The sequence below is a fragment of the Mus caroli genome, unplaced genomic scaffold (genome assembly GCF_978045245.1).
Source record: "Mus caroli unplaced genomic scaffold, Mus_caroli_1 scaffold_5, whole genome shotgun sequence".
Lineage (NCBI taxonomy): Eukaryota > Metazoa > Chordata > Mammalia > Rodentia > Muridae > Mus > Mus caroli.
The window spans coordinates 29,688,916-29,715,093 of record NW_028227260.1 but is presented as its reverse complement, the minus strand read 5'-3'; the positions used below and the strand labels follow the sequence as shown (position 1 = coordinate 29,715,093).

The 26,178-nt window shown below is 46.2% G+C and overlaps 1 protein-coding gene across 4 annotated transcripts in view; it reads left to right on the top strand.

The window, feature by feature from the left end:
* The window catches only part of Frmpd3 (FERM and PDZ domain containing 3), a 92,730-nt gene extending 66,552 nt beyond the window's left edge, over window positions 1-26,178 (top strand). For all 4 annotated transcript variants that reach the window (XM_085838004.1, XM_021154008.2, XM_085838002.1 and 1 more), the window contains 3 exons: window positions 9,885-10,029; window positions 18,767-19,588; window positions 22,284-26,178. In XM_085838004.1, coding sequence (XP_085694130.1) covers window positions 9,885-10,029; window positions 18,767-19,588; window positions 22,284-25,351 — 4,035 coding nt within the window. In that variant the 3' untranslated portion in view covers window positions 25,352-26,178. The remainder of the gene's footprint in view (window positions 1-9,884; window positions 10,030-18,766; window positions 19,589-22,283) is intronic.

Below are 26,178 nucleotides of genomic sequence, written 5' to 3'. Positions count from 1 at the left end.
TAACAACATTATACTAATAGCTTGGTTGGAATATAGATAACTCAGCAATTAACAAATGCACTGGGGCTGGAGAGATGGCTCAGAGGTTAAGAGCACTGACTGCTCTTCCGAAGGTCCTGAGTTCAAATCCCAGGAACCACATGGTGGCTCACAACCATCTGTAATGAGATCTGATGCCCTCTCCTGGGCATGTATGACATGACATCTACATCCATGACATCCATAACAACTACAGTGTACTTACATATAATAAGAAGTCTCTGGGCCAGAGCGGACAGGGCCAGAGTGAGCAGAGGTCCTGAGTTCAATTCCCAACAACCACAGTCATCTATACAGCTACAGTGTACTCATATACATAAAATAAACCTTTTTATAAAAATGCACTGATTAGAGGTTTTAAAGAATGGATTGCATTTGTGCATGAGGATGGATGCCTAGAATCCAACCGAGCACTTAGGAGGCTATAATGCCAGTGGATCAAGAGTTTAAGGCCAGGCTGGGTTATATAGGGAGATCCTCACTCAAAAAGAAAGAAGGAGGACAAGTGAGATGGTTCAGCAGGTAATGTAGCTTCCTGCCCAGTCCTGGGGACCTGAATTTAATCCCCAGGTCTCATAAAATTTGAAAAGAGAACAAACTTCTATAAGATGTCCTCTGACCTCCACACTCATGCCCTAGCACACACAGAGAGTCATATACACACAGAATCAATAAATGTAAAATAAATAAACAGGAGAGTATCTGGTTGTAAGATCGGTACACTGCTACCCATGAAGCATCAATTACACATCTATTTCAGCTGCCTGAATTTCCGTAGCAGAGGAGATGGAAGTTAGAAATCAAACTTGGTCCAGTTCCTCCTAGACATCCCACTCTGGCCTGAGAATATTCTATTCCAGAAGGGTCTGCTAGAACAGATTATTCACTTGAAGCAGTACTTGCCATCCATGACTAACCGGAAGAGTCATGCCCAATGATTTTGGATTTGGCTTTGTTTTGAAACAGTGTCTCATATAATCTACACTGGCCTCAAAGAATGACCTTGAACTTCTGATCCTACTTCCTCTACCCTCCAGAATGATGGGATCACAGGCATGCCTTCTCCTCAACACCTGGCTCATGTGTAAACATATAGGAATCTCTGATTACTCCTGCTGTTCCTCCCAGACCATTTAAGTCGGCATTCCTGGAGGTGGATGCAGGGATAGCTAAGTCTTTCTAGGCTCCTGGGTGACTCTGCTGTACAGCTAGCTTGAGAACCATTGCTTTAAAGTGATATTCTGCCTCACCCCAAAATTGTCTGGCTATGCCCAATTAGCCTTCCCTGGTGTTATGGAGGAAAGAACTCAAATGGACTGGTCCCCTGTGGGACCAGTCAAGGACCCCCATCTGGTACCCTTGCCCCTCCAGGCCTTGGCTTCTCACCCTTTTTCTCTTGTCAGAGTTGCTGGAGTGAGCTAATTCTATACCAGGGCACCCCAGGAAGGAGATACAGCTGAAGCATGCCCAATTAATCCCTGCTGTAGCTTCTCCTGGCTGCCTAAATGCCTTAAACGCCGCTCTCCTTATCTCATTTTCCACTTGAAGATGGCCTGGGCATATTTAGTTACAGCTTTCACTCAGCTGCCTTGTTCATAGTAGAGAAAACATGAGGTAGTGTTCACATATTGTTCTCCCAGAGACAACAAACTGAAACAGACACCTCTGGGCCATTACCATACTCCATTACTATAGAAACACATGAGGGCAAAAAGGAAACAATCCAAGGGACGTCCCATGGGATCTCTTGTGGCCCAGCACGTCTCCAGTTCTCCTGCTCAAGCTTTATTGCTTTACTGCTTTCTGTATGGACAAGTGTTACATGGGGCATCATGATCATTGAAATCCTATTTAAGGTAAATGGTTGTTTTCGAACTTTTCTGAAACCTATCTAACCTCTGCTGACCTTCCCTTAATTCTTTTTTTTTTTTTTTAACAAACATCTGTCTTGGGGGGGGGGGAGTTCTTTATTATGAATACAGCATCCTGTATGTATGACTGTAGGCAAGAAGAGGGCACCAGATCTCATTACAGACGGTTGTGAGCCACCATGTGGTTGTTGGAAATTGAACTCAGGACCTCTGAAAGAGCAACTACTGCTCTTAACCTCTGAACCATCTCTCCAGTACCCCTTAATTCAAATTTTTACCCCTGTTGGCAAAAGCTCATCTGTATTCTTTTACGGGTCACGCTTAGCCCATGGTGGGGCCCAATTGGATATCTGGAAGAAAAGCTACTGATGGGATGGGCATGGTTTCTTGAGCCACTTATTGATGTGCTTGGCCTTCTTAAAGTGCAGGATGTTGCCCTCTTGCTGTTTTATTGATGATACTGGACTGCCTGGGGGTAAGGAGAAACTGAAGAGAAATCAGTTAATCCAGTTAGTCAGACTCCATAGTCAGCCAACCCACCAGCCAAGAAACTAAGAAAGGAAGAAGAGAGGGAGAGAGAGAGAGAGAAGACAAAAATAAGGCTGTGAGGCTGTCTGGCATTCTTGCAGCCCAGCCAGGGTCAGCAAACCCATTCATTTGTCGCTCCATCAATCAACCACTCATCCTGGGCAAAATAGTCCTATATTCTAGTTGTCAGTCAATGTCATTTCCTCAAAGAAGCTTCTTCCAGCCTCTGAAACCAAATGTCACATATGCACAAATTCATGCCCAGCCTACAGTGCTCTAGGATAATCTATGTTCTTTCTGGTAGCTTTGTAATTTCCCTTCACGGTTCTTATCACACCTTGTGGTCATATTTGGTTTTGAGATTATTTGGTATATGATTTATTGCCAGTTACATCATAAGCTCCACAAAGGCAGGGGCCTGGTTGTTCTATTCTGGAATGAGTGGCTATAGCTGGCAGCTGATCTTGCTCTTCAGGAGGTGGCTCGGCAACGTGTCACGGCTTGCCGGGTGGACAGGACAAAATGCAGGTACCTTTTAGCTAGAGGCAGCAGCACAGGTTAAGGGATAAGAGGGATAAAGTAGCCGGGCGTGGTGGTGCGCGCCTTTAATCCCAGCACTCGGGAGGCAGAGGCAGGAGGATTTCTGAGTTCAAGGCCAGCCTGGTCTACAAAGTGAGTTCCAGGACAGCTAGGGCTACACAGAGAAACCCTGTCTCGAAAAAGCAAGCAAACAAACAAAACAAAACAAAACAGGGGATAAAGTAGCTTGGCAAGTTAAATTATATACCATCGTTTGAGTGTAAGGCAAGCAGTGGTGATATGGGAAGAGGGCATATAAGCCAAGCTAAGACACATGTGGTTGAAGAGGTAGGGTTCATGTAGTAGGAAGATGTAGGTCCAGATCGTGTTGTAAGGTAGTTGGATTTCATCAGTATTGACCGTGTTAAGTTACAATAAGAGTTGTGCATTAGAAAAAATCCTTAGGTAGTAATAAGGAAGTGAAATAGGAAGACAATAGAGGCAGAGAAAGCCAATTAGAAGGCTACTGGAGATCCTTAAGTTATCATACCCCAAACTCTTCCAGAGTGTGAGATGACAAAACGCACCTACAGATGAGGCATAAATGCACACAGATGAAGAACTTGAGACTGGAGACACAAGGCAAGGCTAAGAACCTGCCTCCCCCTCCTCTTCTCAGCATCATCACATACCTTGAGCAGTATGGAGAAGTCAGTAGGGTCCTAAAATAAAGCCATAGCAGTGGGAATTGCCATGATGCTCACAAATGCCCTGAAGCAAACCTGGTGACTCTTGTGTCCTCCCAGTAATGATGGCAGCAGCTGTCAGCATACAAACCTCTACAAGTCTTTCTGGCTCCCCTGCCCCAGTCTACCTTTTTTCTCTGTCTTATATAAGGCTGACCATTCTGTTGTGACTCAGAAGTTTCCATTGACTGAAGGAACAAACATCATCAGAGTCCCTTGATAATAATGACTGGAAAACATACACTTATTTATTTATTTATATCCAAAATGCTGCCCCTCTCCTGGTCCCCCCTCACAAAGTCCCTCCCCAATCTCCTCCCATTCACCTACGAGAGGGTGCCCCCCCGGGGTATCCCAGTATCCCCCCAACCACAATGCATCAAGTCTCTGCAGGATTAAGCACATCTGCTCTCAATGAGGCAGGACAAGGCAGCCCTCTGCTTGCTACATATGTGCCTGGGGGGGGGGGCCTCTGTCCAGCCAGTGTATGCTCTTTGGTTGGTGATTCAGTTTCTACCCAGGTTAATTGACTCTGTTGGTCTTCCTGAGAGGTTTCTATCCCCTTCAGGGCTTTCAATCCTTCTCCCCACTCTTCCATAAATGGGTCACCTATGTCCCATCCGATGTGTGGCTGCGGATATCTGCATCTCATTCAGTCAGCTGCTAGATAGAGCCTTTCAGAGGACAGTTAAACTAGGCTCCTGTCTGTAAGCATAACAAAGTATCATTAATAGTGTCAGGGATTGGAGACATACATGCATGAGTCTCAAGTTGGGCCAGTTATTGGTTAGCCATTCCTTCAGTCTCTGCTCCATATTTGTCCCTGCATTTCTTGTAGACAGGACAAATTTTAGGTAGAAAATTTGTGGATGGGTTGGTGTCCTTATTCCTTCACTGGGGGGTCCTGCCTGGCTAAAGGAGGTGGCCCCTTCAGGTTCCATGTCCCCACTGTTAGGCATCTCTGCACTGACTCCTAGGAGCCTCCCCCTCTCAGGTGTCAGGGAGTACCTAGAGACCCCCCACATCCCCACACCCAGGCAGCTGCAGATTTCCATTCGTTTTCCTGGCCTTCTGGGTCTCTCTCCTGTCTCTTCCCACACCTGATCCTGCTCCCCAATTCCTCTCCCCTCTTCACCCATGTCCCTCCCTCCCTTCCTCTACCTCCCATGACTATTTTGTCCCTTGTCCCTTGTCTAAGTGGGATTCAAGCATCCTCACTTGGGTCTTCCTTCTTGTTTACCTTCTTTGGCTCTGTGGGGTGTATCATGGCTATTCTGAACTTTTTTGGCTAATATCCACTTATCAGTGAGTACATACCATGCATGTCCTTTTGAGTCTGGGTTACCTTACTCAGGATGATATTTTCTAGTTGACTAGATAGCATTTAAATCTATGTTTCCCCTCATGAGAAAAGAGCCATTTCTCCTCAATATATATAGACTGTTCATTTTCCCTTTCCATGGTATTTCATGAATTTAATAGAAGCATCATTAGTCATTAACTTGTTCCTTCAGTGACAATACAAATGCCTTACTGTGACAAGCGTTGGAACTGGATATTCAAAAACTATTTAATGAATGAAGCTGGATGTGATAGCACTCTAGAGGCTGGGGCCAGAGGATTGCTGCAGTATAGGATTAGTATGGGATAGATACATAATACAGGTCAAGCTAGACTACACAAGATGAGACCTTGTCTCAAAAAAAAAAAAAAAAAAAAGGTGTTTGACTCATGGCATTGTGTGTTTTGGGAAAAGAATAAGAGCTTGGGGGAGGCATTAAATGAAACACTGATTCAGGAACCCCACCAGAGAGATAATGCTGATCCATCATGAGGAGAATCAGGGATTGTAGATGAAGCCTGCAGCCTACAAAAGGTAGAAAGCTACACAAGACAAGCCAGCTACCGAGGCTGGTGAGATGGCTCAACAGTTAAGAGCGCCGCCGACTGCTCTTCCAAAGGTCCTGAGTTCAAATCCCAGCAACCACATGGTGGCTCACAACCATCGGTAATGAAATCTGATGCCCTCTTCTGGAGTGTCTAAAGACAGCTACAGTGTACTTACAAACAATAAATAAATAAATATTAAAAAAGAAAAAAGAAAAGACAAGCCAGCTAGCGAGCCAGACTGGGATGGAAAGATGCTTCTGTGAATAAGTGCACTTGCTGCCCTGCCAGAGGACCTGAGTTCATTTCCCAGCAACCACATCATCAAGCAGCCCATGACCACCTGTAATTTTAGCTCCATCTTCTTGTGGCTTCCTAGGACACCTGCACAAATGAGTGAATGCTATCATGCAGACATATAGATATAAATTTTAAAAATAAAGAGACCAATGCAAAGATGGCTAGGGGAAATCACAGAACCAGAGCACAGTGTCACTTCACAGAAACAGAGAAGACTGTCAAAAGCAGAGAGTGATCACAGCTGACAAAAGGTTCCTGAGAAGCTGAAGGGGAAAGATCATGAATCCCAGGCTAGCCTGGGCTACATAGTGAAATCTTCTCTCAAAACTCAACCCAACCAAAAAATATACCATGTTCGCGAATAGTTGTGCATGCCTGTAATGCCAGCACTTGGGAATCTTAGGTATGAGAATTACCAATATTTTGAGGCTAGCCCAGGCTACATAGCAAGACACTGTCTCAAACAAACAAAAGGTAGCAAATTAAAAGAAGTGTTGACTAAATCAGACTATGCCCTGTAAGCTGACTTTAACCCACCACCTGCCTCTATAAATATTTATATTAACACAATCATAGCCATTTGTTTAGTTTGCAGATTATCTATGGATGGCTATTTTCATAGCCTGTCATTTCAGCTCCACCACACTATGGTGGCAGTGCTGTTTCAACAAAACCTGAGTGACCTGTAAGATCTAAAATATTTTTCCTCTAACCCTGAAGTAGGGCATGGTGGTGGAAGCCTGTAATCCTAATATTTAGGAGGCTGAGGTAGGAGGGTCTCAATTCAGGAACAAGCTTGAATTGTGACCCTGTATCAGCAATACATACAAACTGGCTAGAGACATGACTCAGAAATTAAGAGCTCTGGCAGCTCTTCCGGAAGACACAAGTTTCATTCTCAGTAGCCTCTGACAGCTTAAAATCAATTCATAACTCCAGTTCTCAGGGATCCAATGCCTTCTTCTGGTCTCCAAGGACACCAGACAAGCATGTTGTGCACTGACATGCATGCAGGCAAAACAATTATACATATAAAATAAAGGAGAACATTTAAATAGATCAATAAATAAAGCATACAAACAAGCACTGAGCACCGGTCTGAATGAACTAGTGTATGTTCAACTCAACCCTGAGAATTAGCAAAGAAAACTGATCAGTCTTCAGCCACCAGCTGGACTAGTTTGAATTCAAAACTGTTCCAAAGGTAGTTGATTTAGTTGTTGATTGGGTTTTATTAAATGCTCATGAAGTAAGGTCCTAATGATTTCTCTCCTGGACTGCTTCGGTCACCTCCTAAACAAAAAGGGATGCTCCTTCTTCATTTTGGGGGGCTTTTATTTGGTGGTGCTGGAAATAAAACCTAGGGCCTCGCTCATGTTAGGCAAAGATACTACTACTGAGTCATATTCCCTGTTTGAAACAGACTTTTATTGCACACCAGGCTATCCTCCAATTCACTAGGTATCCAAGGTAACCTTGAACTTTTGGTCTTCCTGCCTTCACCTCCAAACACTAGCATTATGGGCACGCGCTACACCTTAACCTAGCTTTCTAAGTAAAGTCCTCTAGTAACCCCAAGGTCACGGCTCCTCATAGTCCATGGCTCCCTTCTCAACCAGTCTGCACAAGTTATTATATCACTTCAATGTGTTCCAACTTACCCAAGTGACACTTTAAAAATGATAGGTAAAGGGCTGGTGAGATGGCTCAGTGGGTAAGAGCACCCGACTGCTCTTCCGAAGGTCCAGAGTTCAAATCCCAGCAACCACATGGTGGCTCACAACCATCCATAACGAGATCTGGCGCCCTCTTCTGGAGTGTCTGAAGACAGCTACAGTGTCTTCATATAACAAATAAATAAATCTTAAAAAAAATGATAGGTAAAATCTCAAGAAGGTTGCTGTTTTGTGTATCATTGTAGGAATCTCTGAAAGAGTTAAGCAGGTAACGCAAGGCTCAGTCAACTGAGTGTGATAATATTTCCCAACGTGGACTTAAAAACAGAAAAACAGCAACAGAGGCTGGAGAGATGGCTCAGTGGTTAAGAGCACTGACTGTTCTTCCCGAGGTCCTGAGTTCAATTCCCAGCAACCACATGGTGGCTCATAACAACCTTTAAAAAATTAATTAATTAATTAATTAAAAATAAACAGCTGGGCGTGGTGGCACATGCCTTTAATCCCAGCACTCGAGAGACAGAGGCAGGCGGATTTCTGAGTTTGAGGCCAGCCTGGTCTACAAAGTGAGTTCCAGGACAGCCAGGGTTATACAGAGAAACCCTGTCTTGAACCCCTCCCCCCAAAAATAAAAATAAATAAAATAAAATAAAATAAAAACAGCAACAATTGGGACCAGAGAAGTAGTTTGATAGTAGAGTGCTTGCCCAGAGTGCACAAAGTCGTACACTCCATTTCTAGCACTGAAAAAAAAATAACAAGAACCTTGATATGAGATTTTCTGTAAAAAGTGGATCATTGAGGTCAAATGAATATGGAATACTAAAATCTTCTTTAACATTGCATGGAGTATAATAGTTAATATATCATAAGATCTGTAATTCCCATAACAAAACTATCTGCATAGCTTGTTTAACCTACCACCTTTAATAAACAGCTGGACAGTGGTGGTTCACACATTTAATCACAGCAGTTGGTGGGTAGAGGCAGGTAGATCTGTAAGTTCAAGGCCATCCTGGTCTACTCAGTAAGTTCCAGGACAGCCAGTGTTCAGTGGTACACAGAGAAAACTTGTGTTGAGAGATAGAGAGGGGAGGGAGAGAGAACAATAAGAAAGAAAGAAACAGAAAAAGAAACACCAATAAGGGACTGGAGGGACAGTTGAGAGCACTGGCTGCTCTTTTAGTGATCCTGAATTCAATTCCCAGAGCTCATGTATTGACTCACAAATGCCTATAATAGGATCTGGTGCCCTCTTCTGGTGTGCAGGCAACAATGCAGAGGAATGCCTGTGTGTGTGTGTGTGTGTGTGTGTGTGTGTGTGTGTGTGTGTGTACATACATACATACATACATACATGTTGTTTTGTAAAGAAAGATTGCTAAGCATCTGCGCCAGCCTAGGTTATAAAGTCTCTGACTCAGACTCTGTTGTCTGCCTTTGGATCTCTTCGCCCTAGCTGGGCTGCCTTGTCTGGCCTCAGTGGGAGAGGATGTGCTTAGTCCTGCAGAGACTTGAGGTACCAGGGTGGGTTGGTACTCAGCAGGGACTTCCCCTTCTTCATGGAATGGAGTGGGAGGGTAGAACTGGAAGAAAAGGAAGGAGGGGTGCAATCATCATGTAAAGTGAATACATTAATTGATGAATGAAAAAAGAGACCAAAAAAAAGGGTAAAGTAAATTCCAGAGGTACAGAGTGAGAATTCTATGTCAAAAGAAAAAAAAGTCAGCAGCCATTTCTACTTTGGAACATACAGAAAATAGAAAGGAGATCAGGAAAGTCCAAGCAGGGCTTAGACCAGAAAAGTTTTGTCCCTAAAGTCACAAGACTCCATTCTATGGAGTATTGTATCCAGGGAACTCATTTGGGTGTTGTCAGGACATATGGAGAGCAGCAAAGGCTACTTCATGCAGCCAAGGTGCTTACATTCAAGGATATTCCAGGCCATCCCTCAGCCTAGCCTAGATTCGCAGCTTCACCCCCACTCTCCCAGCTGGTCCACACATCTGCTGAGCTCTGACAAATGCAAATACAGCCACTGAGCAGTCACATGATGTTACATAAGTTTAGTCATTTTCAGTAAAGGTGGTTCATGAAATGCGTGAGTAAAGGTTTCTTTACTGCTGATACCTAAGGAAGCATTTACTACAGAGGAATACCACGTCAGAGGAAACTGCCTGGCCATGGACCTCAAATAGGGGTTTGGAATGTATGGTTCGGGTAACTACTCAACATGGTTTTTCTTTGTTACTCTCTTCCCAGAAATGTCTCCCTCCCGCCTTCTCATGTCTTTATGTTTTGAACCATCTTTTCCGTAGCCTCTGGTGCTGTTGATGGAGTGGCCTGAAGCCACCAACTTTGCCTGCCTGATTGCGGGGTACTGCCGACTTCTGCTGGATTCCAGGAAAATGGTCTTCTCCAGGCCTGCTAGCCAGCCTCTTCCACCTCCAATGATAAAGGCAGGTAGGGCTCAGCCTCGGTTTTTGGTGTGTCTAAGGCCTTCTGGACTCTGAAGTCATAGAGGACGGGGCTCCACTGTCCTAGTGCTTAGTTTGTGCCAGCAGCACCAGCCTGTTTGGCAGGAGCCAGAACTGTAACACACACCCTGTAGACACACCTCACTGGCAAGCACGTAGGGCCTTCACATGTCCCTGTTCCACAAAGGATGCCTGTGACAACACACTATGACTCAGTCCGTGGATATGTAAGATTAAAGTAACAATTACATGAAAGAGCCAATTAGAGAATTGCATTGGCCAGGTATGATAGCACATACTCATAATGGCACGTGGTTGCAATGCCAGCTACCGAGGAGATAGAGGCAGAAAGAGTTCAAGGCCGGCCAAGGATCATATTGCTTTTAAGACAGAGCTTTAGTGAACTAGGAGAGATTTCTACATGTTCTAGCTTTGCTGAAATAAGGTTGAAAATTAAAAATAAGGCTTCCTCTATGTTTGTCACATTCAGGATTGAAAGAATGTCTGAAATGTGACTGTCACTGAAGGCTGGGGTGGGGGAGACTGGGAATGCCCAAAAGAAGGCCTGAAAACAGACGGGAGAGGCCAGTAAAGATCAAATGCAGCCTCCAAGCAAATGGCTTCCCAGTTAGGCTCCTTAGTATATGGCTACTTCTCAGAGACATTCCAGTGATGGTACAAACAGAACCCTTGCGCGGGTGAGGGCTGTCCAGCCTGGGTGCTCCTGCCTAGAGGGTACAGAGGGTGACAGAGAACTGGGTCCTTCATGTGGTAGTTCTCAGGCTCATCTATGCACAGGAAGTCTTCCTAACCCCCAGCATCACAGACAGAATGAGAGCAAACCCCGGGATTCACCCTTGTCATAAACCGAACAATTAACTCCCTTGACGATATTATTAAACCTGCAAGACTTTCTTGGCTTCGGGTCACTGCACTTGATGGAGACTAGGGTATCTCTGAGCAGAAACACATGATGGCAGATGACCCAGCACTGAGAAAGCTGAGGCTTACCCATCTTAAACATTGTTCTTTATCACAAACAAGTCAATCACCTGCACAGCAAGCCCAACTTTCGACTTCATATCACTGTTCACAGCAATTGAAGGGCAGTTCATCCCATGCAGATTTCCCAAAGGAAGAGTTGCCCACATAGTAAATTAAAAGAACTGAATTGCAACAGGAAAACACTTGGGGAGGGGGGAGTGAGAGTTTGCATGGCTCCAGATGACTACCTCAAAGAGGCAGCTGTGCTTTGCAAACTTACAGATGGTCAAATGTTGGGAAAACCATTGTTAGCATTCTCAGTGTCAGCCGTGGTCCTCTTCTGGCTAATCACATCCAAGTAAATTGTACCTCTTACTGAGCTCAGAGTGGGGTCGTGGAGGGGGTGGGTGGAAAAGGAGAAGGCAAAAGGACGAACCTGGAGCCAGTCAAGGAAGGAGCAGGAGGAACAGTGAGAGCTATTTGGGAGTCCATTTTAAGAGAGCAGTAGGCATGCTTATGTAGTCCTGCTCTGTGCCATGCCATCAGCACCCTAGCCAATGCTGACCACAAGTATCCCCCTTACTATGAAGAATGTAGCATGGAGCCCAAGACACAGGTTGCATGTGTTCCTGAGGCCTCACTGTACACCTCCTATGTGGCTTCCCTGTTGCTTTTTCAAAGTTAGGTCTGTTTTATTCGATTCTCTTGGAGCTAGGCATGACTTTCACATCCCGTTTCCAAGGCTCCAGTCCCTAAGACGCTCTTTACACACCTGCAGAGTGGCAGAAGCTCAGGGTTCCCTTAGCAAACGGGGCTCTGTCTCCATTTAGGAGACAAATGGACTACTGTAGTGTCACTGCCGTTTACATTGCTTCTCCTTAAGACGGAAACAATCAGCTCAGAGGCAGAGCAACAAGAAAAAAAAAAATCTGTTTCTCTTTCCTCTTCTGACCAGAAACATATGAACTTGAGTTTGATAGTGCCTCCATGGAGGCTGGTTAGGTGTTTGGGGATCGTTTCTTGGCCTTCTGAACTGCTGGGTACCAGGTTGATAGCAGCCAGTGACAGAATGCTCTTACTGTGTACGGTAACCCTCCTGGCTTGGCCCAAATTCAACAAAGTGCTGGGCTAATAAACACATCTTTTCTTGTGCCCTCTAAAAGTAGAGGAGTGCTGCTGAAGAGGCTTCAGTCCAAGCTGCAGTAGATTACCAGTGCCTTCCTGCTCTTGATGACTTTTAGGATCACCACCCAAAGCTAAGATGACTTTCCCCCTTCAGCTCTCACTTTCATTCTAGAACAGAAGTTCCAGTCCTTTAGCGAAAGCCATAGTAGACAGGCATCTAGCCATCCTGGTGGTGCAGGCATATTAATCCCGCCCTTTTGGAAGGTTGAGACACAAAGATTGCAAGTTCAAGGTCTGCCTTGACACCAGGGCTATAGAGAAAAGAGGTGTTGTTCACACCTTCAAGCTGGGTTTTTCCCAGGGACCAATGCCATAATCCACTCCAGCCATGGTCTCCACGGAAAGGAAGAAGAAGTCTGCCCAGGGCTATATATATATATATATATATATATATATATATATATATATATATATATATATATTGCCTCATGGAAGCTGTTGTCTACCAACTAGCCCATCCCAGTGCTCAGCCTACCAGGCCAAAATGATGCTGTTAACCCAGCAACAATGGAAAGAGCATCATATCTTGCAAACCTGGAAAACCAGGAGAATGAGAAGGTGGTAGGGAAGGAAGCCTTTTCCTCGCAGTACTTTACCAAAGCAAGTATTTCACTTCATTCACTAAACAGATGTTTCTCAAGGACCCATCATGACAGACATTGGCAATACAGCTGGGCATAACAGCTATGATTCTTTTGGTGGTTGCCTTCACACAGCCTACAGTCTAGTCCTAAAATATGGACAGATAATTTCAGGATGGTGCCAGTTATAGTAAAGTAGACTGTCATTAACACAGAGAAAGTGCAGCAGTCATAATAGCACCTACACAGACACACACACACACACACACACACACACAAAGTAGTGGAAAGAAATAACAGAAAAGGAAGACAGGAAGAAGGACCCAGAAGCAGCCATGAGCTCCCTGTATCTGCTGAGTAACCCAAGAAAATAAGGCTTTGGAGATCCCACTTAGGACCTCAGGTAGAGAAACTGCACGTATTCTAACATGTTTAGGAACAGTTTACTGTGCTGAACAGAATATTCTTATCTTCTATACATATAAATGTATATGCAGAGTTTACCAGTCTTCGTGTGTATATAAGCCAGCAAGCTGAGTGCAGCGATTCACGTCTATAATCACAGCATCTAGGAGGCTGATGGAGGAGGATTACACACTCAAGACTAGCCTAGGCTACAAAATGAGACCCTGCCCCACCCCATCCCCCCAAAAAACACCCAGCAACAAGCTAGACTGAGCATAGTACCCTTTTTTATGATTCAGAAAGACCATGAGGTTATTACAGGGCTTCTATATCATGATTATGACCAATTAATACAACACTATACAAATATACCAGGGTTATTCATGTTATATCATATAGAAATGTATTGCTCCTTTTAATTATTATATAATATGCTACTGTATAGAATACACATATTATTTATCAGTTCATAAGCTGACAGACATTTGGGTTGTTTTTACCTTTTAGCTTATTATGAATAATGATGTTAACCATTCATGTCCAATTTTGTGGTATTTTTGCAGCTTTTTATTTCTTTTCATTATAACCCTAGGTGTAGAGCAGTCAGTCGAATGATATCTATGTTGAATCTATGTAGGGGAATGGCCTATTTTCTAAAATGACTCCACCACTTGATATTCCTACCATCAATAGGGGAGAAGTGTAACGTCAGTGTTTGTTATTGCCTGTCCTATTACATTCATCGTAGTGGACAGAAGAAGCAACTCCTGATGTTTAGTCACAGTTCACGAACGGCCACTGATATTGAACATCTTTCATGCGCTCATTGACCTTTCGTATATCTTCTTTCATTCAAATCCATTTTTAAGTTAGACCATTTATGCATAAATATGAAAGCTTATTACTGCACATTTAATTCTACTGCATTGATCTATACATGTATCTTTATACCAATACTACATTATCTTTATTATTACTGCTTTGTAGCAAACTTTGAAATCATAAATTATCTTCATTTTTTTCTTCCTATTCAGGATTTTTAGTTATTCTGGGTACTTTGAGATTCTATGTGAATTTTATAATGGACTTACCAATTTTCCACAAAGTCAGCTGGGATTCGGATTCGGATTATGTTGAGCCAGTAGCTCAGTTCGAGGAATATTGTCATCATACATTGTGTGCAGTAGGAAGCCTGCTAGCCCACGAACATAGAATCTTTCCACTTATTTAAGTCTTTAATATACTTCTCAAATGTTTTACAGAATTCAGTATACATGTCTTGCTCTTCTTTTTTAAGATTGTACTTAGTGTTTGGTACTCTTTTTGTATCTATTTAGTCATTTAATTATCCTCTGAACTTTTGAGCCCAGTTTCACAGAACCATGAGTTCAAAAAGTATTTTCTTATATTGATATGGATGTATAAATAGTATAGTTTAGGGTCCACATGGTGGGATACAACTTTAATGCCTTCGCCCAGAAGGCAGAGGCAGTCAGATCTGCATGAATTCAAGGCCTATGTGGTCTGTCCAGTAAGTTTCAGGCCAGCCAGTGCTGGATAATGATACCCTGTATCAAAAGAAAGTAGAGTGGATAAGAAACTGGCAACAATAATATCATCATCAATAATTCTGGGGTGATAGAGGGGCACAGTAAACACACAGGGGTATAGGAGTCAGAGAGAAGTGAAATACTCAACCAAGCAAAAGGAGGCATGTATGCCAATGAGCTCAACACTTAAGGTAGAAACCGAAGAACCAGGAGTCCAAGGCCATCCTCTGCTACATAGTAAGTTCATAGCTGGCCTAAGCTACACAAAACCCTGTCCCAAAACAAACACAAAAGAAGTGAAATATTCCTCCACTGAAGTTACCTCCTGACCTAGGCCAAGTGTCCTAACTTGAGCTTTTTGCTCCCCTCTCCACTGGCCTGGTGATATCTGTACTTATAGTGGTCATGTGTAATATTTAAGAATTTAGCGGGCTGGTGAGTTGGCTCAGTGGGTAAGAGCACCCGACTGCTCTTCCGAAGGTCCAGAGTTCAAATCCCAGCAACCACATGGTGACTCACAACCATCCGTAACAAGATCTGGCTCCCTCTCCTGGAGTGTCTGAAGACAGCTACAGTGTACTTACATATAATAAATAAATAAATAAATAAATAAATAAGTCTTTTTAAAAAAAAGAATTTAGCAAACACTTTCACATGTTTCACTTTCAAAGATTGTTTTTAGTGCCAGCATTTAAAAGGCAGAGGTAGGAGGATCTATGAGTTTGAGGCCAGCCTGGCCTATTTAGTGAGGTCCAGGACAGCCAGGGCCATGTAGAAAGACCCCCATCTCAAACACACACACACACACAGAATGTAATTGAATTTACCCAGTTTGAGAACAGACTCTTATATACTGGAAGATAACCTTGAACTTGCTCTAGATTGCTAATGATAACAGGATGACCTTGAACTCCTGATCCTCCTGCCTTTTATCTCCCAACTGCTGGGATTTCAGGCATGTGTCACCAAAACCATTTTCTTTCTTACTTTCTTTCTTCTTTGCTTTTTTTGTTAAAGATTTATTTTATGTGAGTACACTGTAGCTGTCTTCAGATACACCAGTAGAGGGCATCAGATCCCATTACAGATGGTTGTGAGCCACCATGTGGTTGCTGGGGATTGAACTCAGGACCTCTGGAAGAGCAGTCAGTGCTCTTAACCTCTGAGCCATCCTTCCAGTCCCTCTCTCTCTTTCTCTTTTTTAATTTGGTGCCAGCAATCAAACCCAGGGTTTCATGCATGCAAAGCAGTTGCCTACCATCTACATCCTAAGTCCAGCTGTGGGGGCTTTTTCAATAAGTAACATTTATTATGTTGAAGCAGTTCCTTTTGATTTTAATTGGTTGAGTTTTTTTTAATTTTTTTAAAGATTTGTTTGTTTTATGTATATGAGTACACTGTAGCTGTCTTCAGACACACCAGAAGAGGGCATCAGGTCCCATTACAGATGGTTGTGAGCCACCTTGTGGTTGCTGGGATTTGAACTCAGGACCTCTGGAAGAGCAGTCGGTGCTCTTAACCACTGAGCCATCTCTCCAGCCATTTATTAGGATTTTGTGCCTGTATTTATAGACCTTGTAGTCATAAGATAATGGTCTGTAATTTTATTGTGATGTCTGTCGTTCTTTCCTTTTTGAAAATACTGGCCTCAGAATGAGATGAAATGTATTCTTGTCTCTTCTTTCTTTTTTCTTTTTTCTTTTTGTTTTGTTTTGTTTTTAAAACAGTGCCGCCCGCCGGGCGGTGGTGGCACACGCCTTTAATCCCAGCACTTGGGAGACAGAGGCAGGCAGATTTCTGAGTTCCAGGCTAGCCTGGTCTACAGAGGTTCCAGGACAGCCAGGGCTCTACAGAGCAACCCTGTCTCAAAAAAAAAAAAAAAAAAAAAAACCCACAGTGCCTTGTTGTAGTCAAGACTGGTCTGTCCTCTGGTTCATGGTGATCTTCCTGCCTCAGTCAAATTCTGGGATGTAAAAGCAAGAGGGTCAGGAGTTCACAGCCAGTTTCAGAAACATATTAGAGGCTAGCCTAAGCTATAAGACACCTTGTCTCAAATAGAAAGGTACAGTACTGGAGTCAGGCATAGTGTTATATACTTGCAACCCCAGCACTTAAAAACCAGGCGGGAGGATCACCACAAGTTTATGACCAGCTTGGCCTACCTTATGAATTCCAAACTAGCCAGGGAAATATGATAAGATTATGTCTCCCAGGAAGGGGTATACTCGAGGCTGTAACTACGGTTGAATTGCATATACTTCTTTCAATTCCGACTGGTTTTTACATCACGTGTCTGGAACTCAGTTGCTGGGTGCCAGTACTATGGTTTTGTCCTAGCTGTAAGTTCTAGGGAAAAGCAACACGGACACATTGATCTGGCCTTGTCAAACTGGAGTTTCAAAGCATTTAAAGTCTTGTTTTCCAACATCTTGGCCATCGTGATGATTCACTGTAAGAATTCTGTAGTTTCGCCGGGCGGTTGGTGGCACACACCTTTAATCCCAGCACTTGGGAGGCAGAGGCAGGAGGATCTCTGAGTTTGAGGCCAGCCTGGTCTACAAAGTGAGTTCCAGGACAGCCAGGGCTACACAGAATAACCCTGTCTCGAAAAGAACAAAAAAAAAAAAAAAAAAAAAAAAAAAAGAATTCTGTAGTTTCTCCAACCTAGACTTAATCCCAGGTACAGCCCATATGACCTTAAGGAAATCATATAACCATTTATGTCTGTTTCTTCCTTTGTTACATGGGTATACTGATACCTGCCCACATACTGATAGTAGTTTGCAAAAACTGGTTTGTGAAAATAGAATGGGATTATATGGAATTTATCATGGCTGGTTTTGTTGGTATTTTGTTTATTGTGTTTGTTTGAGACAGGGTCACTTGAATCCCAGGCTGGCTTCAAACTCACTTTATAGCTGAGAACTACCTTGATCATTCTGTCTACACTTCACCAGAACTGGGATTACAGGCATGGGCCCCTATGCTCAGCTTTCTGCTGGCTTTTTTGTCTGTCTGCTAATAGATTAAACTGGCAATGTCTGAGTATAGTCTCAGAGATAATGTGAGATGAGCTCCCAAAACAGCCAGAGAAGCCACTTGGAGATAAATTGCTGTGGACAGGGCTTAGAAGTGCATATCTACTCTCAAGAGCTGTTGATAAGAGCATTTTCTCACCTGTAGTAGCTGTGCATGGATACAGGACAGTAGCGAGCTTTGGAGAATTGTAACAATCATGTCCCATGCTCATTCCATAGAGCATATCCACCATCTGTCTTGTCCGCACTACAAATTCAGATGCCTAAAGTGTGACCAGCAGACAACTATCCTTTTAGGATGCTGGGCTCCTGGCAATAAGCATTTTTGAAATGCAAACTCTCAGGAATTGTGCTAGCCAGGGGCCTTGTCTGTTTAATTTTGATTTTCATTTGTTTGTTTGTTTGTTTGTTTGTTTGTTTGTTTTTGAGACACAGACTCAAACATAGCCCAGGCTGGAGTGTACAGTGTAGTTTAGGCTAGCTTCAAACACATTGCAGTCCTTCTCCATGAGTCTTCTAAGTGTGAGCCACCATTCTCTGCGTTACTAGCCTTCTCAGGAAACTACTAACACCTTCTCAGGAAACACAGTAACTTCTCATATCAATTTCTTGGACTAGAAGAGATCCAAGATACCATTGGAGCTCCAGAGAACTGGCAGTACGAATAGCACAAAGGGGTGGGTGGGGTCAATGACTCTTAAACCAGACATATCTGTGGGGAAACCCTGTGGTGCTTTTTTTCCCCTTTTCAGAGGTGATGAGGCTTTTGCATCCCTGGCCATCACATTCTATTCACTCTGCTTTCAGTTTCAGCAGTGGAATGATCCATCAGCTCCCCTCCCCCTAATCTCTAGCATGCAGGCAAAGCTCTGTCTTGGTAGCTGTCGCAGTCACAGTGCCTATGGGCCAGAGATGCCAAAGGGGGCTTTGCTATAGTCCTCCACAGCAGGCTCATCTGTGCGTTCTCTTTTTGGGTTTAGATCACATGCACAGTGCCCACCGCCCTGTCACTGGGGGCCACCTGGGGAAAAAGGAGGGTAGTTATGTGGGCAGCGTGGGCACCAGCCCTAGGAAGTCGAGCCGATGCACGACCCCGCCTGCCGACTCTGAGCTTGTCAGCTTCTGCTACCTCCACATGCGGGAACAAAGGAAGGAGCAAGAAAGCAGGACGGATGTCAACGAGAACCTAATCTTCTTCGAAGAAACCAGACCCCGGACCAAATCTGACCCCACATCCAAAAGCTCTGGCCAAGGTTACGAGGTGATCCCTGATGACTTTGACGCAGCCAGCCTAGACCATGAGCCTTGTGCCAGCAGGGCCAGGTCCTATACTTTGGACAATACCCTTGGGGCTGAAGCCCTGAATTTCTACTGTGACTCTTGCAAAGTCAAACTCCAGGAGCAGATGGGGCCTCGAAAAGGTGGGAGGCCTGGTTCCTCTCGGGACAATATGGTAGACTTAATGTCCCTCCCACCACCAGGAAGTGAGGAAGAGGAGGAAGAGGAAGATGAGACAACTTCTCTGTTGCCTGCCATTGCCGCCCCACCCCCTGGTTTCCGAGACAACAGCTCTGATGAAGATGATCCCAAGCGCAGAGCTGTCCAAAGTCAGGAGCAAGGACGTCACCTGCGTGGGCTCCTGTATGATGAGATTCCGGTAACACTCATTGACAGTGTACAGACTCGGACAGTACGAGATCACGCCCAGGAGCTGGATGATGCTCTCGTGTCTACTCTGCAGGCTCTGGAAGCGCTGGCTGCTTCAGAGGATGGACCCCACCCACCACCCCCACAGACTGCAGGTAACAGCCCATTCCTCCTTCCTCTTGCCCTCTTCTTCTGATCCAGGAATGTCCACTAGGTGGCATTGCTTCTTTTCAAGCAGTTGTTTAACTGACTGGTATATCAAAGGCAATAAATGGGCAGCAATAGTTCACAGTAGGTCTTGGGGGAGGGGGAGCTATGGAGCAAAGATGTGATTCAGTTCTAGTTAGAGCTCTATTCCTCATGATTCTATTCTATTCTATTCCTATATCTCTGAACAGTTCTTGCAGATGGAATCCAAGGATTGGAGCCATAACAGCTATAAATCAAGGCCGGGTTTAAGAAATAGGAATATAGAAGAGACACAGAAAATAGGCAAAGAGGGGCTAGAGAGATGGCTCAGCAGTTAAGAGCACTGACTGCTCTTCCAAAGGTCTTGAGTTCAAATCCCAGCAACCACATGGTGGCTCACAACAATCCGTAATGAGATCAGACGCCCTCTTCTGGTGTGTCTGAAGACAGCTACAATGTACTTATTTATAATAATAAGTAAATTCTTGGGCCGGAACAAGCAGGGACTGAGCCAGCAGGGCCCACCAGAGCAAGCAGAGGAACTAAATTCAATTCCCAGCAACCACATGAAGGCTCACAACCATCTGTACAGCTACATAAATACTCATATACATAAAAATAAATAAATAAATAAATCGTTTAAAATAATAAATAAATAAATAAATAAACAAACAAAAAGAAAGAAAATAGGCAAAGAATATCAGTATGCTACAAAAGGCCAACTAACTTCCAAAGTGACCTTTGATGAGGACAGCCAAGAGCCATACTCAGGGCTGGGGTCTTTATGTGATCTGAGAACATAAACTCTTTTTAATATATTTTTTTAAATTTATGTATGTGTGAGTGCTGTCTGGATATACACCTGCATGCCAGAAGAGGGCAACAAATCCCTTTAGAGGTGTCATGAGCCACCATGTGGTTGCTGGGAATTGAACTCAGGAACTCTGGAAGAGCAGTCAGTGTTTTGGATTTTTTGTTTGTTTGTTTGGTTGGTTGGTTTTTTGGGGGGTTTTTTTGGGGTTTTTTTTTTTGGACAGGGTTTCTCTGTATAGCCCTGGCTGTCCTGGAACTCACTCTGTAGACCAGACTGGCCTCAAAATCAGAAATTCGCCTGCCTCTGCCTCCCAAGTGCTAGGATTAAAGGCGTGCGCCACCACTGCCCGACGCAGTCAGTATTCTTTTTTTGGGGGGGATTAATTTTTGTCCATTTTATTTTAATTTTTTATTTTTATTTTTTTAATAATTTTTATTACGTATTTTCCTCAATTACATTTCCAATGCTATCCCAAAAGTTCCCATACCCTCCCCCCAACTCCCCTACCCACCCATTCCCACTTTTTGGCCCTGGCATTCCCCTATATTGGGGCATATAAAGTTTGCAAGTCCAATGGGCCTCTCTTTCCATTGATGGCCGACTAGGCCATCTTTCGATACATATGCAGCTAGAGACAAGAGCTCCAGGGTTCTGGTTAGTACATCATGTTGTTCCAACAATAGGGTTGCAGATCCCTTTAGCTCCTTAGGTACTTTCTCTAGCTCCTCCATTGGGAGCCCTGTGATCCATCCAATAGCTGACTGTGAGCATCCACTTCTGTGTTTGCTAGGCCCCGGCCTAGTCTCACAAGAGACAGCTATCTTAACCACTGAGCCATCTCACCAGCCCCAAACATAAACTCTTAGGCAGAGGCACCAGAGTCCTTCACTCACAGGCACAGTGCAACTCAGCAAGACACTCTCTTCTGTGGGTAACTATTGTCATCCAAAACTGGTCTTGTAACAGTCATCGCATCACACAGCATGAAGATTAAATGACATCACTCAAACAAAATACTTAAGCATTACCTCACACACAGTGAGAACTCAGTAATCAGTAACTTTCTGTTATCTATTAATTATTAGAACCATGAAATGCACACACAAACACAGAGAGAGAGAGAGAAAGAGAGAGAGAGAGAGCAACAATAATGACAAAAATCAATAATAAAGCACAAAGAGTATTTGCAAGCATGTGAGTCAGGGTCAAGTATAGACAGAGCAGGAAAAGGGTCTGGGATCAAAGGAAGGCTGTTTTCGCTGTACATAAGGGATGCCTTATCACTGGGCAACCGCTGCATGTTTGTCCCCAACCCAGGCTGGCATCTGTCCTCTCTCATCATCCGGTGCTCCAAAACTGATTGTTTTCAGGTCCAAGGCCCGGGTGGCTGCCAGAGGAGAGGCACAGCTGAAGAGCCTCAGCTGCAAGGACTGTAGACAGGCCTGGCCAGATGAAGAGGAGCTAAACAGCACCTCTTTTTTTTTGCCAGCTCTCTTCAGGACAATTAACAGAAATTTCCTAGCCGTGGAATCTAAAAATGGGGTTGATTGGCATGTTGTTTTACATGTTAACTTCCCACCAAACCGCCCAGATCTTCTTTCTTGGCATTCCTTTTTTGGACTCCAACCTTTCACACCCCCTTCTCACATCTTGTTCCTCTTTGTGTGCTCTTCTTGGCTTCTCCTCCTCCTCAGACATTGAGTCTTCTCAGGCTTTTCTTCTCAGGCTTGACTGGTTTCGTCCAGCTTGAAATACTGCTGCTATACCTAAACATTTCTCCAGGAACACTCTAGATCCGTTTGGAAAAGACTTCGAGGTCATAACAAGCCCCATCCTTGTTCTTCCAGGTCTGATTGTGCTGGCCACAATCACTCCTGAGTCATCGCTGGACTCGGGCCATGAAACCAACTCTTCAGAGCTCACAGATATGTCAGAGATGATGTCGGCCATGAAGCAGCACCAAAATACCACCTACTTCCTGGCCCAGCACCTCAACAAGGACAGCCTCCTGGCCCGAAAGGACCTGCCTTTCAGGATCCAGAGCTGTGCCGCTCAGGCTGTCCTCACCGCCCCTTATGCGCTCGGGCCCCCAGATCCCAACCCATCCCCCCAGTCAGCTGTCACTGGCCAGAGTCCTGCCCCGACTGGCGCTCGGAGAAAGATACCTCAGTCAGAAGTCCAGGTACAGGGAGAGAGGCCATACTCCTTGGCAGTACACCCAGCGCTGTCCCCACAGCTTAGCGAGCAGAAGAATCTAAGCCTGCTTCCTCCAGTTCCTGAGGACAGAGGGCCAGGCCACAGTAGGGCCGGCCTAGAGATGTCACTGAGGTCAACCACACCATCCCTCAGTGAAGAGCAGGTCTCAGAGCTTAGGGAAAACCTGCCCAAGGAAGTCAGGCTGAGCCCTAAGCTTATCCTGGACCCAAAAGGCAACGTGACCCCAGCCATAATCTCAGCTGCCCTACAGCAGGTGGTACACAGTAAGAGTCTAGCCACTCCTGGCACAGCCTTGGCAACACCGTCCAACAGGGGGGAGAGAAGGCTAGAGGCTAGCATGGGGAGGCCTGAGGTCACCATGAGCAGGCCAGAAGTGAGCGTGATGAGCAGCAGTGCCAGCAAGAATCTGAAGTTTAAAATGAGCCCGGGTGCTCCAGAGACCACACGGAATTCTCAGCAGCAGCTGGGCCCTGAGGTCTCTGCCAGCCCCAGAGCATCCACGGGCAGCAGGGCTGACAACCTCCACCTTTCCCCACCAGAGGACAGGTTTCCTGTTCAAAGCTTCCCTCCTAAGAGCTATCTATCCAGAGTGAGTCGAGACTCCATGGGAAAGCAAGCTACTGGGGAGGTGGCAGGCAAGGGTGGGCCAGAGGGTGCTAAACCTCCCCCAAACAAGCAGAGTATAGTTTCTGGCCAGGGGGACAAAGGGCAGCTGGAGAGCTTATCCAAAAGCAGCAAGCTTGAAGAGACCAGCTTGGTTCCCCGAGCTGGCTATCCCATGGCTCTGCAGAGCCCAAGCTGCCAGCCCCGAAGCCACAGCCCTAGCTGCCAGCCCCGTGGGCCAAGCCCCAGCAGCCAATCCAGAGGCCAGAGCCCCAGCTGCCAACCTAGAAGCCAGAGCCCCCTGAGGCCTCTGGCCACCAGCCGGCAGGTTAGCACCATGCCCTCTAGAAAGCTTGAAACAACCCTGGATGGAGCCCACTCAGCCTCTGAAGGCCCCACAAAGCCCAAGTCATCCCGAGGGCCTTTCAGACTACGCAACTTATTTTCTGCCACCTTCCCTACCCGCCAGAAGAAAGAGACAGATGAGCGACAAGCTCAGCTGCAGAAGGTAAAGCAGTATGAACTGGAGTTCCTTGAGGAACTTCTAAAGCCACCAAGCCAGGGGGAACTTCCAGGCACAGAGTACCTGCAACCTCCAGCACCTGGCCGCTGCAGCTGCCAGCTACGCAGTAGCCCTGTGCAGCAGGGACCTGGCATGTCTCGCGAACAGAGACGCAGCTGTGACTGCAAGCGTATCTGCCGAGGGGGACGGCCACAGGCTGCCCAGACCCCAGCGCCTGGCCTCCGGGAGAGGGAGAGGGTCCCCCCTACCCAGAGGCAGCCGGAGGCTGGCGCAGGCTTGAGCCTTAATAGTCCCATCAATGTCCAGCGCATCCGCTCCACCAGTCTGGAGTCCCGTGAGTGCCGGTCAGACCCTGAAAGTGGGGTTTCGTGCCTGACCACGTGTGCCTCAGGGGGTGAGTGTTTGGGAGATCCCAACTACAGGAAACTGATGCGCCGCTACAGTATCAGTGAGCTGGACCAGGGTGACACGGTCTCGCTGACCTCAGATGTCTACCCACACCCGCCCCTGGGAATGTTGCCTAGAGAGGTCAAGGAGATAGAGTCAGGCTTCCCACTAGGCTTGGGTCCAAAAGGCAAGTGTGCAGAGTCACCAACTCTAGGAGAGCCCTCCTACGTCCAAGTGGCCCCTGAGAGCAAAGGCCCCAGGCAAATGGCTGTGTTTTCACTGCCAGAGGAGGTATACAGGAGGCCAGCTGATCTGGATGAAGACAGCGAAAGTAGCAAGTGCTGTTCCATCCGCTACTGCTTCTACTACCGCAAGTGCGACATGGCAGATGATGCCAGCGATGGGAAAGATGAGCTCTCCTATTCAATCCCCATGAAGATTCTGCCTGGCATGAAGTTGGATGAGCAGGTGGTGCCTGTGGTAAGCAGAACCCTGCAGGTACTGGATGCTGCCACTTGCAGCAGCAGCCCCGAGGTCCCCCACACCCAGGAGATCGACCTTCGGGTATCCACCTTTGAGGGGAGCCTGGCTAAGATCAACGCCCTGCGGGCCCATGCCTATGGCCTCCCTGATGGCTTCCTGGCTGCCCGTCTGGACACCAATGAGCTGCTAACAGTCTTGCGGCAGTGTGTGGCCAGCCCTGAGGCTCGTGCTCCCAAGCCCTACGTCTCTCAGATTTCTGAGTACAAGCTTGAGCTAGCTCTCAAGTTCAAGGAGCTTCGAGCCTCCTGCCGCCGGGTAGCCAATGTGGACAAGAGTCCAACTCATATGCTGGCAGCCATCACAGGCAGCTTCCAGGTGCTGAGCAGCCTCATTGAGACCTTCGTGCGGCTGGTGTTCATCGTGCGCTCTGAGGCCCAGCGCCAGGAGCTGCTGGCCAAAGTGGAAGAGGTAGTGAGGAATTACACCTTCCTGCTGCGCGCCGCTGAGGAGTCCACAGCCCGGAACCTTAACCAGCAGCAGCAGCTGCAACAGCAGCAACAGCAACAACAGCAGCAGCAGCAGCAGCAGCCGCCGCTGCCACCGCCACCGCTGCCAGCAGCCACAGGGCACCACCCACCAGGCTCCCCGTCATCGACTGTTATGAGCACATTCACACGCTCCTTAAAAACCCTTATTAAGTAGGGCACTTGCCCAGGCTTGTCCCCTCCCCATCCACGGCCCCAAGTTTGAGCTTTGTGGTCTTTGCATCTCGTGGTTGAGTGTGTGTTTCTGCTGGGCCAGTCAGGGTCCAAGAGCCTATCAGTCTCCAAGGCTAACTCCCTAGACTGGGCTCTTTATTAAGGGCTGCAGGCTTAGCTGCCGCCCTGGGTGTCCTCACCCCTTCCTGGCCTCTGGGCGTCACTGTGAGGGCAAAGGTCCCTTGCCATTACGCCCACCACAGAGCTGTATTTTATCTATCTCTTCTCTGGGGCTGATAGGTGACATCAAGTTCACCTCCTGCTCTGAGTTGGGCACCGGGGGAGCTAGGACCTCGAGCTCCTCCTAGCATCTGCTGCCCCAAAAGAGGGCAGTGGCAGTAGCGGTAGGCCACAGCGCCAAGCCAAGGAGAGAGGGCGCTCATTCCAGATGCGCCCACCCACCATGGGCTCCCTTGTACCTGGCAGGAGCCACCTCAAGGGCCAGTGCCCAGGTTGGATATGCGCAGAATACAGCCATGTCTGGCTGTCAGTGGCTGGCTTAACCGGGTGGCAGCCTTGGGAGCCCTTGCCCCCAGGCTCAGTAGCTCCACACCAGCCATCCCCAAAGTGCCCTGTCCATCAGTGAAGGGGCAGGGCAGCTCAGTCCACTAGGGAGCAAGCCTCTGAGATCACCTCACTTGTTTTGGGTAAGGTACCTGGTGAAAATGTCTGCTCTGGGAAGACCCAGCGCAGTTATCAGAGCCTGCCTGGCTCAGTCCAGCCCTGTGCAGGAGCTGTTGCCAGAGGCATGGGCTCCTCTCTCAACATCTC